The sequence below is a fragment of the Telmatherina bonti genome (assembly GCF_933228915.1).
Source record: "Telmatherina bonti genome assembly, chromosome: 8".
Lineage (NCBI taxonomy): Eukaryota > Metazoa > Chordata > Actinopteri > Atheriniformes > Telmatherinidae > Telmatherina > Telmatherina bonti.
In genome coordinates this window covers 7,294,842-7,316,589 of record NC_136626.1, presented here as the reverse complement: position 1 = coordinate 7,316,589, position 21,748 = coordinate 7,294,842, and the positions used below count along the sequence as shown (strand labels likewise).

Here is a 21,748-nt window from a genome sequence, read left to right as displayed (position 1 = left end):
CTGATCAGAATGCAGCCTTATCCATGGATCTAAATGGTAATCTCAAGCCATGTTTCTCAACCTGGGGTCCAGGATCTTCCAATGGTGGTCCCCCAGAAAGCACGGGCGTTCCTGAGGCTTTGACCATTCAGAGCCATTGTGATTAATGTCCATACAGAGAGGACTTGAAGTGTGTCCGCTCCAGTTTGTTTTTTTAATCATCTGGGCATTTCGTTTCCATGGAAACCCAAATTTTCAAACCAGATCCAAAAACTAATGAATGAACAGTGTCATCAGAATGTGCTTTACAACATGTTAACATGTGTTCTAGTTAACCATGAAAAACAGACCTATCAGGCTACAAACTGTACATCCCATAAATTTCAGTCAGGTCATTGAGCAGGAGGAGCTGCAGTCATGGAGAAGCTTAAAACTATGCTGGTAACTTGGTGTCACATCCACATCAGCCTTATTGATCTGAATCCGTTTGCTAGGAAAGTCCGCTTCGTTTGGGGAAACATGAATGTGCCAAACTAATTCAGATTCAGATCAAAGAAGCGGATTCAGCCTGTTTCAAACGGACCAAATACAGGAAGCAGACTACAAAAAAAGTGCATTGTGGGTAAATCCATAGCGATGGCGTTAAGGGTCCTCTGACTCGTCTGGTGTTCATACTGCCTCCATTGTTGCAGTGGATTTCTGCAGTATACTTGCATAAGACACAATAAAAACCCAAAACAGCCATAGTTTGGTCTCCATGTTTAACTGGCAGGTGGAGGAAACAGAGTTTTCTTCTTCACGCCGGTCTGGTCCTCTCTTCTGCTAAATACCAGTGCAGCACCACCTCTGGTGGGAATGGGGAGATATTATTCTAATGGTTTGACTGGTTTGACCAAAGTGCAGCGTGAACACGATCTCGGTCCGCATGGATACACCCCCCTACAGCTGAACCGAGTCCCCAATCGGACCGAGTCTAGCGGACTATCCTGATGGGAATGCACCCTTAGATTCTTCCTGCAACATTTATTTAATAAGACATGTCTGATAAACAGCAGATGATTTTCCCAATTTAAAAAAGAAGAAAGTATGGTTGTAAGTTGTTGTTTTAACTTTGGCTTCAGGAGTCAACTAGACTGCAGTGTCAAGCCAGATACAGATGACCGAATCCTAAAATTATTAGTTTTTATTTTGGCAATAATGGTCAGGGGAAGGGTTGGGTTGTATATGGGTAACGTGTGTGTGTGTTTTTAAATGTGAAACTGTCTTTAACTTTTTAATGTTAAGCACTTTGATATGCTTTTGTATGAAAAGTGCCATACAAATAAAGCTTGATTTGATAAAACTAAACATGGTTTCAGCATGAGATGGAGCAGGAGGTCCACAGCTTTTTAGTGTTTGCACAAAGAGGTCCTCAAGGTAAATATGTTGGGAACCCCGGCTCTAAAGGATTAATGTTAACATAAAAATATCCTCCTAGAATAATGTCTAAACCTTTAGTTTTAGTCTAAACCAGAAAAGACATGAACACTCTCCCATGTAGACAACAGACCTGACCTGATGATGCAGAATCAGCGCTGAATCGGATGTGACTCAGTTGCAGCAGTTAAATGATCAGATTTATAAAAAGTGTTTGATGGAAGAGGTGATGGACCTAAAAGTGTTTGATGGAAGAGGTGATGGACCTGCAGACGTTCTGATTGGCTGCAGTTATAACATCTGTTTCAACCTTCTCACAACTTGTGGAGCGTTACCTGGAATAATTCACATTCCAGGCCGCCCAGCTTTGTCCTCCTCCGTATCTGAATCATCTGTAACGATACTGTGGCTTTGCAGATAATGTTATCGATCATTGTTTGACCAGGATTGGCTAGATCAGGACGGAAGCTCAGATCTGAGAAAACTTTGACCTTTTCAGACGGCACTTTGGCTCATGAAGTCTCTGGTCTCAGTAAACTGATGCAAACAGAGACTGAATGCAAATTCTCTCTTTTGTGCGAGTACGTCAGCCGGCCGGGACCATCATAAAACAACATGATGGATACGCAGCCAAATAAATAAATAAAAACACTTAGTCCCCTTTTTTTCTGTTGCGATGGCGCTCCTCTTGCGCCTCCTCTCTGATGGATTTGTAAAATGATATAACGAATGAGACTTAAAGTGAGGAGGAAGCAGGGAGGCTGGGCAGGAGGGATGAAGGCAGCGCAGGAAGAGACAGAGCGCATGATTTATTAGACTCATAAAAATTCTGCCTCTGTTATTCCCTCTCATTTTTATATGTGAAGCTTATTAAAGAGCACACCTGCCAGAGTCCTCTAACTTGTGTGTAGTTTGATGCCTTTGTGATGATGTGCGTGTGCTTTTGTTCACGCGCAGACCGGAAACCAGCGGCGGCCTCGGTGTCTTTCCCCGCTCAGATCCTCATTTAGCTGTTCCCGTCCACAGATCCCGCCTCTTCCTGCCACCGAAGCCCCGCCTCCCAGCGGGTGTTCAGGTCGCGCTACAAGATGGTGACCCGTCCAGGCTCCGGCACCGTGAACACCCCCCACTACAACCCGGCCCTCTCCTGGAGAACCAAGAGGATCCAGTCTGCCAGGTAGTCCATGTTGACGCACACACACACACACACACACATCCTGGTGGTGTGGCTTTAATGTGACTCAGTGGCTGATATCCTCCAGCACGGAGCGGCGCCCTGTCTTTTATCTCATCGTCATGTGTAGCATGAGAGGAAGAGGTTGGGAATTTATGGTGCTCATTTTTACACAGTAGATAACCCAGAGAATAAACCATTTACACCAGCGTGCTCCTGCCATTAATTCCCAGCAGCGACGGACGCATCACACCCATGACGTATCCACGGAGACGACTGGGTGGCGCTCCTCTTTAATGTCATCACGGTTCCATCTCTTGTTTGTTTCTGTTTTCATTTATCTGACATTGGTGTCATTGCTCACAGTGTTACTCCACGTCGTGCGCCTGCATCAAAGTCCAAACGTTTGTTTGTTATTGGTTGTGCTGAAACACCGCCGCTTGATGTCCCGACGACGAGCCGGACGCTCAGTTCAGGGAAGCGGATGGAAGGTTACCATTCCTCCTCGTGAACATGTTCACACATCCTGCACTTCAGGAGAGAAACTAAAATTATGTCCAGTGTTGCTGTTCTGAAGCTGACGGGTCAGTTCTGTAGTTCTGGCTTCACAGCTCTGTGTGTGTGTGTGTGTGTGTGTGTGTGTGTGTGTGTGTGTGTGTGTGTGTGTGTGTGTGTGTGTTGCAGGTGCATCCCTGAGCGGATGCTTAATACCTGGATGTTTATTTACACTGCTGAGCTTTGTGTTACTCTGTCTGTGTAACGATGATACAGAGTTCTGTTTCTGCTGAACACAGAAGACAGGTATGCAGACGGACGGACAGGTCGGTTCGTCACGGTTACGTGTGCAGTTTAGTTCGTTTTTAGCTTTTCGTCACAGAAAACGAAGCAGTACCACCGAAAATCACAGGGAGCAGTGTTGAGTTATGTAGCCCACACACAACAGATGAAAGGAAAAATCCAGAGAAGAAGAAAAGGAAGAGGAAGTAACTAAAAAAAAAAAAAAAAAAAAAAATTCAAAAGAAGATGAACAAAAACGTTTATATCGGCATAAAACTCACTCACCCGCCCTTCTAATATGGCTTCTCATCTAAATATCTTATGGATGAATATGACCATGCACAACCCCTCCCCCTTGGAAACATCCTGCTGGAAGTTTCCATCAGAAGATGCTACACTGTGCTCAGAAAGGGATGGACATGGTCAGCAGCAGGACTCAGGTAGGCTGTGGAGGTTAAACCAGGTCATGTTGGAACTAAGGGGACCAAAGTGGGACAAGCAAGCCAGGATGGATCCATGTTGTCATGATGTTTCCAGCAGATTCTGATCCTACCATGTGAATGTGGAGCTGAACTGGAGACTCATCAGACCAGCAACGTTTCTCCATCTTCTATTGTCCAGTTCTGGTGAGAATTGTAGCCTCAGTTTCCTGTTCTTACTGACAGGAGGGAACCCGCTGTGGTCTTCTGCTGCTGGAGACCATCTGCTTCCAGGCTGGACGGGTTGTGTGTTCAGACATGATGTTCTGCAGATCTTAGTGGAACCAGTGCTTAAACAATCTTTAAATCAACGTCATTATTGTCGTTCAAAAACAAATGAAATAAATCAATGTACATTTGTCTGAAGAAAGACGACACCATCTTCTCCAAATATGGTTATTTCCGTTGATGAATCCGGTTTTATTTTATGCATCAAAACTTTTGATAAAGCGGTGGATATCTTCTACCAGCTCATCTGCACTGATGTTGGTCAGAATAACGAAATCGTTTTCGTATATCGTATGTTTTGTTTTTTATTTTGGTGGAATGGGGGGTCTGGTGGGAGGCTGGGGTCATTTGTGTATTCCAGAAGGACCCGCTTGTGGCTGGACTCAGCCTCTGGTGACTTATTACTATTCATTTAGCTGCTGCAGTAAATATTGATTCATCAAGGGATTTTCAATTTGAGCCCCTTGACATCCTGTGAAATATCACCACATGTGTAGAAGTGAGGAGAGAGATAGGTAGGGAGGGGGACAGGTCAGGTCCCCTGGGAGAGGTTCCCCTCCCTCTCGCTTATCTATCTGTTAAACTCCAAAGACCAGCAGCACTTTTATCAGTTTGAAGTTATTGAGTGGAGCATGAGCTCATATTCTCGGCTGTTAACTACTGAGTGCTGCTCTACGTCTTTGGCCTATCACACCCACTGATCCCTGTCCTCACAGGTCCTCAGCTCTTATCTCTGTGCCTGCTTATAGCTGAAGCTCAAGCCGCTTAAAAGTACCAGAGCCCATATCTGCCAAGGTGAAATAAGAAAACACTGCGTGAACACGTTTTATATATATAACAGGGCTATTCAGTTACATTTCCCCTTTGGTCAAAATGTCCAAACGCTGTGGTTTGTTGGTCGTGTAAAATCTGTACTGTTATTCTGATACTGGATATACATTTCTATGAACCACATTTCCATTTAACAGCAAGTTCTGGCTTTTTTTTTTTTTCACAGATGAGAAAAGTAAACAATAGTAGGATAAAAACTGTCAGAATGATCTAGTTGTCAAGTTTTCTGACTAATCCAATCGAAAGAACACACACAGCTTATATTTGCATTTAATGAGTAATTTATTTATTTATTTATTTTTTTTTCTTTTCATTGAGGAAGCATCTGACCCTCGTGGATATTCAGTGTCCAAAACGCCGGGGGTCAAAATAACTGAACATTATGTTCTTTATTCACTGAGCCGATGTCGTGATTTCACTCAGCAATTTTAATGTGTACTCGTACCATAGGCTGTCTATAAAAAGATGGGCGGAGCCTCCTTGACGTCGCCCGTAGGTTTCTGAAGAGCTGAATTGAAGCTCGGTGGGCGGTTCCTACCGTCGCCATCTTGGCAGGGGCATGTGTGTTGTCTCGCCCGGAAAATACAAATATGGGCAAAGAGGTGGAGCTGAGAGGGGGGGCTGTGAGCGTCATGGTGGATGATTGACATCGAGCGAACTCCGAGCTTTCTGTAGCTAAAAGCTAACTGAGCTAACCTGGAGATAACAGGAGCTAACCAGCTAACGGAGGTAAGCGGGCTAAAGCTAAGTCACGTTGTTAACCGGCTAAAAATCGCAGTTGTTCTACGTCCTTCTTACTTGAAGCGAGAGATTGGGTACCTGTCAATCAAAAGGACACGCCCCTAAAAATGCCAAACTTCAAGATTAAATTGTTTTTACTTTTTTTGGGTATATGGACTCTAAACTTGGGGAATTTGAGCAGCCCTGATTAAAATATGCTAAAGATATTTTTATGTTTTGCTGTCATCATATGTAGATGATATTTTGTAGTTTTTTGGTGGGGTAATAATTATACTAATAAATATGTTGTCTTTTCTATAACATACGAATAAACCAAATCCTCTTCAGTTGTAGAAGAAATCGTAATTCTAAGGGCTAAAAGACCTAGGCAGTCAAATAGGCGCACCGTTTCAATCGGTGAGTTAAAAACTGCTTGTTTTGCACTTATTACGGATTCAAAGCGTTATTATGCCTTTAAAGGGCCACCACTGAACTTTGGCAGTTTTTTGTACTTTGGCGCCCCCTATTGAAGGCTGATTCAGCATCCCGTCTTGCACCCTGTCTCGTCTCTGAGCTCTATTCAGACAGTAAAAGTCTTCCGCCTCCTCTCATCCCCCAGTAATTTTCTCTTGCATTTTTTTACTGACTCAGCGTTGGTATGTGTTTAAAGCGGCCAGTGTTGATATCTAGTTGCTGCTGTGTGATGTGTTTTCTCTAAAGGAAAGACATGAAACATGAGATGCTCCAGGAAGAGAAAAATAAAGTGGGAAAGTTTTGTTTCTCTGCTTTAGGACGCTGCAGGACAATTAGGTTTCTGAAATATCCATCATGAATATCAGTAGGGATCAAAAAGAATCATAAACACATGCAGTCATTGCTCGGAGCTCACCAAAACATCATCCTTTTCTGACTACAAAGATCATAAACCTATTAAATTATTCCTAAATTTAAAATGCCACAAGTAAAGGGACAGTGCAGGTATAACAGCAGTTGGTGTTACTGGGCCATATACTGAACATAAACACCACGTATAAAACGAAAAAATTCCGTTTCTTAGATTGTCTTATACAACTAAACCTTTACCACATATAAAAGTAATCCTGTCAGAGCAGCGTAGAACCAGTACAGAGCAGGTATACCTGTCTGGACCTTCTGTTTAATGCACAGTGAATGGAACGGACTTCACAATGTGTCCACACTGAACTGACATGTTTCAGCCAGATCAGATGTTTTCCTCAAGCCATGAAATCATCTGAAGCTTTTCCCTGACGTGTCTGAAAATCACGCCGCTCACCTGTCCCTCTTGATGAGCATGTTTATGTCGCGGCCTCCAGTTTTAATGTCGGCTCCTTGCCATGTGACTGACAGGTCGGATTCATGCAGCCTTTGTTCACGTTAAGATGTGATGCCAGAGCTGGTGGGTTTGTGCAGGAGAGTTTAAAAGGAAAGTGCAGCCAGTTTCTTGCTTCGTTGCATTTTTAGAGTCTTTTTAACATAATGATTACAGTGCAGAGATTAAAGAGTTGCGTTATTAATCAGTTGTGCTAATTATGTAACGGTGAGGGTCTCGTGCTGATCCAGAACTCAGTAACCGTGTGCCAACTGTAAGTGGCATAACATTGACTAGTGGGGAAATTAATGGGACTTTTACCTTCTGCAGGAGTGGGCTCCCACAATGACTGCTCACAGTTTGCAGCTGTATTAGTCTGCAAATTCAAAGCAGCCAAAACAAACCGCAGCTGATGTGCTTATTGAGGCCAAATGATTCATCCTGAAAGCTTCTTAAAATAGATTAAATGCATTAATAAACCAGGACGATGTTAATAATACGTGTGTAATAACTTTCTAGAGTACTGGTAGGAAATATTGAGTTGTAGTAAAACGCTGAAACGTCTGAAGAAAACTTTCAGTCAGCCTGCGTTTTGGGTGAAAGACATTTTTTGTTGCAGATCAATCTTTATGTCAATGAAAAGTTAAAGTAAAAACAATCATACAGAAGTTTTGTCAAACATCGTACTTAGCAAACACTCTGATCCCCCTCATCTCTTCATATATCTTTCCCCAGCTCTGATTGTGTTAAAATCTTTTTGAAAGTTGTCTTGAAAAAGAGTTCTGCAGCTTTCTGAAGTTTCTCTTGAAGCATTTTTTTTTGTTTTTCTCTCATTTTCATTCCTTAACGGTTCCTGACAGTTTTTAGTTTCAGCTGCTTAACTCTGAGCTATGATGTAAACATTAAAAAGCACCAAACACAAGAGATAAGCAAATGTTGTGTCCAGCAGACACATCATTTGTTCCCATTCCTTTAGTTGATCTGGGAAAATCAGCAAAGATCCGACAGAAAGCGGATTTTAGCAACAACAAGGTGGTCCCCTGCACTTCGCAGCGTGGTGGCGGAAACTGAACACGGGGAGGAAGAAAGAAGTCGGGACTAAAGAAATCCTGAAATCTAAAACAGATGAACAACATCTGAAATCCAGCAAGACCTGATCCAGGACCTGGGAGATGCATGTGGACCTTCAGATGATCCATCTACTGATGGCCGAAGCCTCCTCAGAAATGGTCTCCATGGAAACGCTGACAAGAATCCCGTCTTAAGGAAGGTAAAGGATGTCACATGACTGAAGAACAGAACTGAAGATCAGTGGAAACGGGTCTGATGGGGGGGGTGGACCCTCCCCCAAAACCCAGACCTCAACATTACTGAAGCCTGCGCAACGTTTTCATGGAAGTTTTAATTCCTGTTAAATTTCAGATTAACGTTAAATCCGCTTTAAACTGGTGAGAAACAACCATGTAAACGTCTAATTCAGAATAAAAAGTCAATCCGGAATGAAACATGCTCGTTCCCTTGTTTCATCCCGATGACATACATATGCAGCGCGTTGTTTTGCTTCCCGTGTTCGCTAGTCTGTCTTCCTTCTCACCTGCTGAAAATAGTGAAATATGCTCGTGTGGAGCTGGTGCTTCAAAATTATAATAAAAATAGCAGCAAAACTGGTTCTTATGTAGTTTTCCATGTTATGACAGAAAAGACGACAAGCAGGAAACAGACTGCTTATTTCAGGTAAACAGCCTACAGTCAGCCTACAGAAATAAAAATAAAAAACAATCCAGGGGGGTTCAGACTGTGTCGAAGGATAAACCTAAAACCAAATATTCACTTTCAGTGTCCCTAAAACTGGACATTTAGCCTGCTGGTTTACTGGAAACATATGAAGTAGTGAGCAGCACCTCGGGACCCTCAGACTACACCAAAAGTTCTTTCATAAACACATATCAGATAATACCAGGTTATATTCACTTTTTCCCTTTAGGTTTGGTTCATATGACCAGAAAGCGTAACATGTAGAACCAGCTGGTCCCCGACATGTCCCACCGCCGTGGCCACAGCCATCTAATCTCTCTACCCAGCACCCAGTTTTAGCTACAAGGAACACAGCTGGTGATTTACTGCCCGGTGGCAGTTTGAGGGGGGGGGGTGAATCTGTCGCAGTATTTCAGGCCCCGCCACCAGAAAATGGATATAATCTCAACATTAACTCCATTAATAGTATCAGGAGTTGAATTAAGAAAGCCGTAAAGCATGCGCTCCGGAGGATAAATTACGGCCCAGCCCTCTCGCCGTCTATCACAGCCTCCCTGTAAACCTGGTCTTTAATACCCCCCCCCTCCAAGTTTTCTCTGTTGCTTTTATATTCCTTATTCATTCATTTTATTTTCATTTGATCAAATTTCACGTCACCATCTTCCTTTGGCCTCCATATTTTTGCTTCTGGATCAGAAACACACACACACACACACACACACACACACACACAAAACCTGGTGACAAGCCCGATCCCAAGTAAGTATACTATCTCTGAGTGTGTATATGTTGCATATCTCTGCACACACACACACATACATACACACTCGGTCCAGGCGCTCATCTTCTTTAGTGCTTCAGTATTGATCAGCACAGGATGTAAGAGGCTGGCAATAAAGTGAAGCAGAGCTCCCTCTTCTTCACTTCTCTCCTCCTTTTCCCGCATTCGCTCCCACATTCATCCCCTTTTATCCTCCCGTTCGTTCTTTTACTCATTACTTATCACATTAGTCATCTGCCTGTCACTTAAAGTCCTGCGTTATGATCCGGCTCGCTGCTGTCAACGCCGCTTCTTCGTGGCGTCCTCCTCTCATCATGCTGGGTCTGATGGTGTCCCGATGCTGCTCACGCTTTCCTTTAAGGGCCTCCTGAAGGAGAGCAGCAGTCCTCCCGCTTGGAATTAGCCAGATGACTGTTTTTGCTGCGCTCTGTTTCAAGGGTAACTGTTTCCCAATATGAGCTTACTAATGCTTGGGTTGCAGACAAATAGACAAGGGCAGCATTATTCTGAGCAGTCACGCGACCCTCCAAATTCTTCCCTGTCACTAAAACAAAAGTCGGATCATTCATCAACGGCTGCGGTAGTGCTGAATCGCTCCCTCTCTCCTTTATCTGTGCATCGCATGGTCCGAGGAGCGCACATACACTCACACCTGCACACAGAAAAACACACACCCGCGCATGCAGACGGATCTCAGGGGAGTTTCTTTGTGCCCTTGCTTCATCCTTTGCTTCCTCCTGGTTTTTCCTTCATATTTGTTCCCTGTTTGTTCTTGATGAGTTAAAGTTCTTTTGCTACGACTTTCAAACATTTTCTATTTTAAACCCGAGCTCAAACTTTCATGTTAAAGAAAACATTTTCAGAGATGAATTTTAGGTACATTTAAAGAAGCACTGTTGAGCTTCTGCAGATTTTCTCAGTGCGATGGTTAATCTTGCATCCAGCTTGCATCCTGCCTCTTCTCTGAGCTCTCTCTAATCAGTAAAAGTCAGTCCCATGTTGACTTTTGTCTTATCTCTTGCTCTGTCACTTTCTTTCTTTCATTTCCTTCCTCCAATAATGTCCTCTTGCATTTCATGGCTGGATCCGCCACATTGCGTGTTCTAAACAGCCAGTGTGTTGATATTCGGTTGCGTCGCCCAGAAGAAAAAGTTGTGAATTGTGGAATATAAAATAAATGTCCCTGTGCGGTTAAAACAAGCCAAAAATAACTATTGTTAACGTCAGAAAGATTCATTGTGCTACTTGCATAAATAACTCATCAAACAAATTATTTAAATAATTTTTTTTTTGATAAACTTGTAAAAATAAAACATGATTTGTTGGATTCTGTACTCATCTCTCCAGGTCAGCTGTGCCTCCAGCTGTAATCTCCTCAAGGAGTTTCGTTATAACAAACAAATCAGTTGTTGTCTAAATGTATAAATCTGTACAAATCTGGCCGTACAGATGGCTTTTAGGTGGGATGACAATCAGTATTAGATATTCTTATTGGCTGACTGATTCCGAGTGATTCTCAGTGTGTCTGTTTGGTTAAAGCTTGATTTATTTATTCTTTTTTTCGTCTGAATTTGACAAACTTATGTAGATAGAACGGGCCTGGTTATTATCCCCTTACCTAATGTGAGGAGGTGGACTTCACGTGTATCTGAGGAGGGGTGAACTGGTCAGTTTATTGTAGTTAAGCTTTAGTTGACATTCATCCTGTTTATTTCTGAGAGGCAGTTGGTGAGAATGAAAGGTTTGACATTTGGTAGAGATGTAGACCTGGATGTCATCGGCGTAGCAAGGGAAGGTGAGACCATGGTGGAAAAGGATCTTGCCACTAGGGAGAATATAGCAAGTAAAAACCAGAGGACCAAGCCTTGGGGAACACCTTGTGACGGAGAGGCCAGGTGGGTGGAAAGGTTGTTGATGTGGAGGAAATGTTTTCTGCTAAAGAGATTGGATTTGAACAAGGAAAGAGTAGAGCAGGTGCTGCTGGGGGAGGATATATCCCGTCTTCTTACATAGTTTTATCTCACTACACTGTAGAACAACCAAACCTAGAGCTGCTCGAGTATGACAAAATTATAATCCCGATTATTTTGACTGAAATTGAGATCGCGATTATTTAACACAATTATCCAGTATATTTAAACAACGCTGCGCGTCGTGGTGTTCTAAACTCCGTGTCGTGCATTATAACCGTCTAATGGACGGTTCCGAGTTGTTTAATTCGCTTTTACCGCTTTTATAGAAACTATTTTACGTACTACGTACTATTTTACGGAACTATTTTTCCAAACAACTGCTTTAACATTCACCTGTTAAAAGACGGCTGATCTGAACCAGCTGGTTAACGCGTTGCTATGGTAACGCCCTGTAACGGAGGGACATTACAGTGTTTAACTCTCCGAACTATGTATAGGAAAATAATGCAGCCAGTTGTCACTGACAATGGTATAAACTATGTTTAGGTGAACTTCCACAACCTACTGCAGTTATTCTACATTGACCTGCAGCCGGAGCCGACTGAGACTGGCCGCCTGGGAGTGCTTTAGGACGGGAGAGGCTCCCGCTGCTCCTTCCTTACAGTAACTGCAGAACAATATGTGCCTTCAAGTCAGTCGCCACAACACCAGAAAAGTCTCTAATAACTCCAGTAAAAGCTGCTAGATTTGTCGCTTTTAACAAAAAAAAGTCTCCAGATTTAGTGAGAAAGTCTCCAAGTTGGCAACAGTGTCTGAATGAAAGCAAAGCGGCTGTGGGAGGAGTTTACAGCACAGCGCTGCAACGCCAGAGACGCTCGATTAGCAGCTGAAGACAGCAGGAGAGGAAACTGCAGAGAGAGAAATAATCACACCCTTTTATTTTTATTATCGATGGAAACCCAGATCGTAGTTGAGATTAAAATCTGATTAATCGACCAGCCCTTACCAAACCTCAGAGTGACTCCTCAGTAAGATCCCCCCCCCATGAGAATAAAGTTCTTTTTGGCTGCAGGATGTCTGCAAGAACAAAATGAAGCCAAGCAGAAAGTTATTGCTGAGTGTGTAACAGGCTTGAGGGTCAACATGTCAAAAAGAGGCTTTTCCAGCTGCTTTCATCCATTCATCTTCCCCGTTACACACCTTCTGAGCAAGTGCAGCAAAATATTCCAGTTTCCCTCCCTTCACATACTGTCCAAACTGATGCAATATGCAGATATTGCATATTAATGATGCAAGTCAGAAACGTTTAACGTTGGTAACCTGGCGGTTTGGAATCACAGAGGAGTTCTCCGGAAGGACAGTCGAGCATGTCACCGTGCGATAACCCCTCTAACAGGGGCATTTATCTGTCTACGAAGCTGCGCTCCTCAGCAGCTGATGTTAAACATTAAGGCGGGGGGCGGGGGGGGTAATGTGTTGTCCTCTGAACGGACGTCAGACGTGCTGATTGTATGTTCAGAGACGTATGATTTATGACACATCTGTCAGACAGAAACCAGCTGGATCATAAAGACAAACATGCCACACGGAGTCGTAGTGACGAGCACGTGTGTGTATGTGTGTGTGTGTGTGTGTGTGTGTGTGTGTGTGAGATCAGTCTGAGGTTTGAACCCAGAGAAGAAACGTCCCAACAGGCTGGGTGTTAACACCCCCGCTGCCTCCTGCAGGCCCGTGTCAGGGTTAACTGCCGTCTGTGTTAACTGTTCGTGTCATATCCCCATTAACCTCCATTGTGGCTCCGCGGGCCACCCGCTCCTTGTTTAAGCCTCCCTGGGTGGCACTCAGCGCTCCAACATTAGCCCCCATTACAGCTCCCCTGGCTGCAGTTGCCCCGTGTAGGGCAGCCACCGATCTTGTATGAGGGAAACTGAGTGTCTGTGCAGCTGAGTTATGGCACACACTCCGCTGGTGGGTGTGTGTGAGCGCGGCTGATATTTTGCAGGTTTTTCCTCTTGTTTGCAGCAGTGCAGCAGCTCTCTGCACGTTAAGCGTCCGTGTCAGTTGTTTTGTGCGCGGCGTGTGTCCGGGGTAACCCTCTCTCTTCTCCGTAATGGGAGGCATGAACTCTCGCTCCAAACCCATTTCCAGCCCATCTGAAATACGGCAGCAAATTACCTCCAGCGGCGCCCTGCACACCAGCCCCAATCCGCCCCAAATAGAAGTGACAGGACAGCGCAATTTATCGCCATAACCCCTGCACCGCCCACACACACACACACACACACACACACACACACACACACCACAGCCTCGCCACGCACACACACCAGCCGACTGAGTGACTCCTGAACAGTGAGCGTGTAGAGACCTGTGGTTGTGTGTAATGTACATACTGTAGCAGCAGGGAGTGTGTGTGTGTGTGTGTGTGTGTGTGTGTGTGTGTGTGTGTGTGTGTGTGTGTGTGTGTGTGTGTGTGTGTGTGTGTGTGTGTGTGTGTGTGTGTGGTCTCTACACTCCAGCGTAGGGGCCAACCTCGCTGCTCTGGCCCCCTGCCCTGCCTATTATCTCATTGATTTCCTCCTCTCCTCTTTTCAATTCTCTCCATTTCCACACTGCCGTCCTTTCCATTAGAGGAGCAATTTAACAGAGTGCTGTGACATGGGAGGAGGAGAGGAGGAGGAGGAGGAGGAGGAGGAGGGGAGGAGGGGAGGGGGCGTCTACAGGATGGGAAACATGAAGTGAAGAGGGGAGATGTAGTGGGAGAGCAGGAGGGAGGAATTAAAAGGTGGGATGAGCCGATGATATTCTAACTGGTTGTACAGCTGGAGTGAATATTTCACACAGTTTGCAAAGTGAACGGATCGTTTTAATCTCTGCGTGAAAACCCCAAGCTGTGACCTGCACACGTCTCCTCTCCTCTAACTCTGTGTTTCTTCCAACTTTCCCAGGAGTTTCCTGCAGAACCGCCTCCGAGCTCCGCATGACAGACCCCCGTCGTCCGCCCAGCGCTGGCCGGGAAGCGAGATGTGCTGGATCCGCGGCTCGCTGTACCGCGTGTCCGCCAATAAGCTGTCCCGCACCGTGACGGCCAACATGTCCATCAACCGTACAGGTACACGAGTGTCACGCTCAAACTGGGATGATGAGGTTTCATCAGTTTAGAGTTAATCCAAAAGTTTTTTCTTTCTTTTATTCATTTAATTATTAAATCACATCCTCAGGTTCAGAAAACTTCTAACAGAACGGTGAAAAGATGAATAAATATATGAATACATAATAAATATGTACACATGCATATGAAAAGGGAAGATTCAACACAGGATAAAATAAACTAAAAAAACACTCGGAGAGCACAAACCTCCACCAAGCACAATATTAAAGAATCCAAACGGTGATCCGGATCACCACCAAAGTTCCACCAGTTCTTCTTTTTCACGTTTCCAACAACTCCTGAATATTTCATGCAAACCCGTCCATAACTTTTTGAGTTATCTTGAACACAAACATTTAAATGTTGGGTTAAACTTAACATTCTTGGTGGAGGGAATTATCATGAGACAAAGAATATAAAAAATATTTCCCAGTTACCGTTACGAACATCATTTTTATTTTCACTTCTTGAAGACATTAAATGAAACCAAAGTAACTCTTCACTGTACGAGTGAAGTAAATAAAACCTGCAAGTGTTTCACAGAAAGCTGCTGGTAATCCTGCTGAAGATGTGCAGAAAGTTGTAGATGTTCAGAGTTTACATCCTTCTCTGCTCAACGGAGACAACGGGTCGCTTACGCATGTGATGTGGGCCGTTTCCAGGGGCTCAGCTCACCGTTTGACAGAAACAAACGGAACAGTTCCACCTGAAACAGCGGGGGCAGTGTGGAGTTGTACAGCTGAGACCTAAACTGCTAAAGAAGAAACAGGAAGAAGTCCGCTGTACTTTTATGACGGCGACGCAGCAGTGTGGGGTGTTTAAATGAAGAAAGGAGCAATGGCAGCGGTGTGGTCATTCTTCAGAAAGAAGACACTCAAAAAGCAACATGCTATTTTTCCCAACATGCAGTCCCAGCAGAGTCGACGCAATGCGAGGAGGATGCCGCATCATTTCATCTGTATGTCTTCTGAAACCACCATGTTTACAACCTTTAGCAGGAAGCTAATGCTAGCTGCTAGCGTTAACATTCATGTCAAGCAGAATTTTATCATCTTAACCTTTAAAAAAAAACATCCATTGCTATCAGTAAATATCAATTATCGACCAAAAGGACAATATAAATATCTTTATCAGCTAACATGTTCATATCGGTGCATCCGACTGACTTCATCATGGTTTTTTTTCTGTCTGTAAAGCGTCTTGAGATGGCATTGCTGTGATTTGACGCTATATAAATAAAGTTGAATTGAATTGAATTCCTGGGATAAAGAGAAATAAAGTGACTGGGAGGAACGCGTCTAATGCAGACACACCAGCCACCCAGAGAGAACTGGATACCAGTAAGCAGGGAGGAACAGGAAGAATGTGGCGCCAGCATTTCCACCTGGTCCTGTGTGAAAAGCAAGCTTGTGTTTCTAAAACGGTTTATTTCCACGTCACACACTCTGACGGAGGTCACTGTAAACGGTCATTTTACCAGGAGGAACCTCTGTCAGGTAGAAATGTCGGAAAGAAAGCAAAGCTGCTGTAAAGCAGGTTAAAGTCGCCGTTTCTCCTCAGCGTTTCCGACACATTTCAGTTGTCGTTAAAACGGCCGCCTGCTGAGGCTGGAAGTCGCCACCGCCGCCGCCTGAACAGGAGGTGATGCCGGAGTGTTTATTCATGTTTGTGGCTGCAGCTCCGTCCACACGCTCACTAATAGACTTAGGGGAGCAGGCTGGAGTTGCCATCTGAAATAATAAAGTTGTCATCTGTCAGAGCGGCGAGGGGGAGGGTCCTGAGAGGTGGAGGGTGCAGATTAAAGCTCGGATCTGCCTCCACCTCCCTCACACTCCTCTACCTCTCTTTTTACACATTCTGCTGCAACTAAACCTGCAGGTGAAATTGAAGAGCTGCGTTCTGTTCAACTCGTGACCAGCATCTCAACACCCCTCTTCCTCCTCCTCCTCCTCCTCCTCCTCCTCGTGGCGTTCCTGCATCCTCTAACACGCATCAGGTGTCTTTCCAGTGAGAGTTGTGATTTCACATCCGAACGTAGCGAGCGGTACATTTGTTCTTGGGATGGAGCCACAGGACCGTCACCCAGCTGAGCGCACGCTTGACGAGAGCCGTAAAAGTCCTTGGTCTCGGGGCCAGTAGGACATCGAGCTCCTGGCCTCCTTGTTCACTCGCCTCACCACCACCAGTAACGCTCACACTTTTCCTCCTGCCAGTGTTTGTGAAGTGCAGCGGGTACATCGTATTTCTGCTGTCCTGAGCTGGACATCACGTTTGGCCTTGGCACCAGCATGTCAAACCAGCAGCAGTATAAATAACCAGTTCACAGATCAGGTTCTGATTGCATCTGTCTGCAGAGACACACACCAGGACAGCTTCAGATCGCTCCCAGCTCATGTCCGTTGTCACAGTGTTGATTTTAAAATTCCTTTGTTTCAAATAGAACTTAAATCTGACTAAAAAACTAGTTTGGAAAATTTAAAACAAAGTGTAAAGAGAAACTCCCCATGAGTGTGTGTGAGTGTGTGTGTCAGAGTCTTTGTCACCTTTAGAAGTATTGGCTTGTAATAGCGTGAAACATTTCACAGCTCAGTTTAAAGGAGTTACATGATGACACCCAGAGCTGTGACAATGTGAAGCTTGAATTTCCCCTCGGGGATGAATAAAGTTTCTTTCATTTGATTTGATTTGATTTAATATACTTTTATCTCAGTTCGATTCGATTCTAATTTTTTGGGTGTAGATTCGATTTAAACTGCAATTCTCACAATTCTCCGATATTGCTGATTTTTGTAGATTAAAAACATAAAATATGCATAAAACTTCTCATCATTTTTCTTGATTTCAATGAGGAAAAAACAACACAGTAGCCAGACCATCATTCTGCTGTTTTAATGCCCAAAAAGACAAGTAAAAAGATCAATAAAAATGATAAAATGACACAAATTTTATAGTGGATTAATTTTGTTTATTTGAAAAAAAAAATCTATTTTTTAACAAAAAAAAAACTATTTTTTTAAATTAAAAAAAATCTTTTTTTTAAATATTTTTTTTTTTACAAAAAAATCTATTTTTTAATTAAAAAAAGAAAAAAAATTAACAAAAAAATCTATTTTAAAATTGTGGAGCAAAAAAATCCAGATTTTGTATTTTTCGATTTGTTTTTCCCGCCCCTAATGACACCTCCTGAATGTGGCTGTCAAGCTGTAAATGTTGAATAATGTCCATCCATACACATACTTTACGCTACGTATGAATGAATTAGAATAAACTTTATTGTATGCAGAATAAAGTTCATCAGACACTGTGTGTAATTAATGCATACGTCGCTCGTGTATGTTCATAACTACCAAAGACGAGTTTATTTACTCTGTATGTTCTAATTTCCATTAAAGCTGCAGAGAATCGTTAGAGTGAAGAAGGTTGTAATCACCTGTCTGAGACGTCATTGAAACATCTTTAACTGCAGAAGAAGGCGGCTCAGGATGTTTTAAACCCAGCTCCGGTAACAATCCGGCAGGTTTTCCATGTATCCCTGCTCCAACACACCTGACTCAAACTGATCAGTCATTATACAGATATTATTGGCTGTTGGATCCATTGGATTTGAACCAGGTGTGTTGGAGCAGGGATACATGGAAAACCTGCAGGACAGCAACCCTGGAGGACCGACTTTGGTGACCCCTGCTGTAAATTTTGCAAACATGGTGGATGCCAGTGCTTACCATGTCGATGTCACTGCAGTAAACCTGCTGCACCCTTCTACTTCACGCAGAGCCACGCCATGCCACACAATGCTACGGCACACCACACCACGCCATGCCACACAATGCTACGGCACACCACACCACGCCATGCCACACAATGCTACGGCACACCACACCACGCCACGCCACTCCACGCCACACCACGCCATGCCACTCCACACCACACCACGCCATGCCACTCCACACCACACCACGCCATGCCACACAATGCTACGGCACACCACACCACGCCATGCCACTCCACGCCACACCACGCCATGCCACTCCACGCCACACCACGCCACGCCACGCCACGCCACGCCACGCCACTCCACGCCACACCACGCCATGCCACTCCACACCACACCACGCCATGCCACTCCACACCACACCACGCCATGCCACACAATGCTACGGCACACCACACCACGCCATGCCACTCCACGCCACTCCACGCCACACAATGCTACGGCACACCACGCCATGCCACTCCACGCCACACCACGCCATGCCACTCCACGCCACACCACACCACGCCATGCCACACAATGCTACGGCACACCACGCCATGCCACTCCACGCCACGCCATGCCACACCACTCCACACCACGCCATGCCACACAATGCCACACCATGCCACTCCACACCATGCCACACCATGCCACTCCACATCATGCCACACCATGCCACACCATGCCACTCCACACCATGCCACACCATGCCACTCCACACCATGCCACACCATGCCACTCCACATCATGCCACACCATGCCACTCCACACCATGCCACACCATGCCACTCCACACCATGCCACACCATGCCACACCATGCCACACCATGCCACACCATGCCACACCATGCCACTCCACATCATGCCACACCATGCCATACCATGCCACACCATGCCACACCATGCCACACCATGCCACACCATGCCACACCATGCCACTCCACATCATGCCACACCATGCCATACCATGCCACATCATGCCACACCATGCCACACCATGCCACTCCACATCATGCCACACCATGCCATACCATGCCACACCATGCCACACCATGCCACACCATGCCACACCACTCCACACCATGCCACTCCACACCATGCCACACCATGCCACTCCACACCATGCCACACCATGCCACACCACGCCACACCATGCCACTCCACACCATGCCACACCATGCCACACCACGCCACACCATGCCACACCACGCCACACCATGCCACACCACGCCACACCATGCCACACCACGCCACACCATGCCACACCATGCCACACCATGCCACACCATGCCACACCATGCCACACCACGCCACACCATGCCACACCATGCCACACCACGCCACACCATGCCACACCACGCCACACCATGCCACACCATGCCACACCATGCCACACCATGCCACACCATGCCACACCATGCCACACCATGCCACACCATGCCACTCCACACCATGCCACACCACGCCACTCCACACCATGCCACACCACGCCACACCATGCCACACCATGCCACTCCACACCATGCCACGGTCTCTCAGCTGTCTCCTTAAGTACACAGACGGACAGTAGTCGATGTTTTTGGAGACATCAAACGGCCAACCGCAGACCAAACAGCATCTATATAACAGGACGCAGGTTTCCAGTTTGTACGGCCAGCAACATGAATCCAGGCAGCTCGCTGGCGTTCCTTGACAGGGAACCAATCAGAAACGTTTAAGTGACGCCTCTCCTCTTCGACTGGTCTGGAGTTTTTCAGTGGACATCCAAGCTTTGCGACCGCCATGCGCTGACGTAAACATGAATGACCAGAATCGTCTTGGGGTGAAATGTTGTGAAGTCTGTTAGGTTTGGACTTTCTGCTCCCTGAACACACTGCAGGTCTTACTAAACAAATAAATTCAACTTATATCATGGAGTGATTTTAATGCTCCCTCTGACTCCGTCTTTTATGCTTACAAACCTCTTGAGCTCACAGAGTGTACCATCTTTCTTAATGCGTGCATAATGTATGATGTAGTATCTGGATCTGATGATAGACTCAGACACCTTATCCCAATCTTTTCTCACACTCATGATTACAATACAAAGAAATATTTTATTTATGGGAAAGAAAAGAAAACTGAAATGCACTAGTTTCAGTTGACTTGGAAAGGTCCAGACATTTGGAATGTCTGAAACTTTATACATTTTTAAAAAGAGATTAAAACAACATCTTCTAGTAAACACTATGTCTAGTGTTATCACTTTCTTTTATAACCCCCAAAAAAAAAACAGGTTGAGGATGAAATTAAACTCACTTTTAGTGTAACTATTGTATGTTATATATATTTATACATGTTTTCTTTGTGCCAGTACCTGTGTTGAGGTTTTGTATCTGTGGACCTGAGGAAATCTGGGGATCTAAGTTTTAGGGGGTTTTGGGTGGAAAATGTGGGATTGTTTCTTTATTATATGTCTATGATAAACTGTTGGCTCCTGTTTATAAGCTGAAGATAACTTCTAGGGAGTCCAAATTTTTACAAGCATACAATGTATTTATTGGTGTGTCCCTGTATTTTAATGTGGTTTGTAAAAATGAAAATGAAATGAGAACAGTAGTTATACCAGAAGTAACAACTTCTCGTGTGGGGGAGGACTGATGTTACATTGAGCTTTTTCCCACACTCAGGAAGGACCTCCAGCCCCCACGTCTCACACATGAACCCCGCCTTGACCCGGTTCTCCAGCACTCGCCACTTAGCCAGGTAACGTCTGCAGTTCCTGTTTCATCTGGTTTCAAGCACACAGAGGAATGTGTGAACTAGCAGCTGCTCTCAGAGCATCGTCCTGTAAACACACATCTTTTAAAATGAGTGTGAACAGTTTTCCTCGTCTTTGTTCGGAGCTGAAACTGAAGCTGTGCATTTTATCATGGATAAATCATGGATATCGTGGTTTGTGTTTATCTGCTGCATCCAGCCGCGCGGTCCAGCGCAGCATTGCCATCATCCGACACGCTCGTCAGAAGAAGCAGCAGAAGCAGTTCTGCATGTACTACAACCGCTTCGGCAAATGCAAGCGCGGCGCGAGCTGTCCCTTCATACACGACCCGGACAAGGTGGCCGTGTGCACCAGGTAACAAAAACACACAGGAACACCCTGTTGGGAGAGGTAAGAGCTTCCAGCTGGGAGAAGTTAAGCCCAGCGTTAACTTCACATCTACAAAATATCTTTCACTTGTTTACAAACTTGTTTACAAAACATTAAAATATATTTTACATTTATTTTTGTAAGTTAGGAGCTAAAAACCTGCTTTACCTAAATTATTTCCTAAATTTTAAGCAAAAAGAAGCAAAACTCTTTTATTATTTTGACTGTTTGTGTTAAAACACAGGTTTGTGATGTTCCACGTTTAGCCAGAATACTGTTGAAACATATTTTAATGGCAACAAACAGTCACACCTGCTCTCCTCTCGGGTC

At 44.8% G+C, this 21,748-nt stretch overlaps 1 protein-coding gene across 1 annotated transcript in view; it reads left to right on the top strand.

The window, feature by feature from the left end:
• Positions 1-21,748, top strand: part of zc3h3 (zinc finger CCCH-type containing 3) — a gene marked incomplete at its 5' end in the record, with an annotated part of 92,081 nt that overhangs the window by 48,921 nt on the left and 21,412 nt on the right. The window contains 4 exons of the mRNA XM_079245345.1: positions 2,422-2,572; positions 14,332-14,495; positions 20,958-21,033; positions 21,248-21,403. Of these exons, the coding sequence (XP_079101471.1) occupies positions 2,422-2,572; positions 14,332-14,495; positions 20,958-21,033; positions 21,248-21,403 (547 nt within the window). The remainder of the gene's footprint in view (positions 1-2,421; positions 2,573-14,331; positions 14,496-20,957; positions 21,034-21,247; positions 21,404-21,748) is intronic.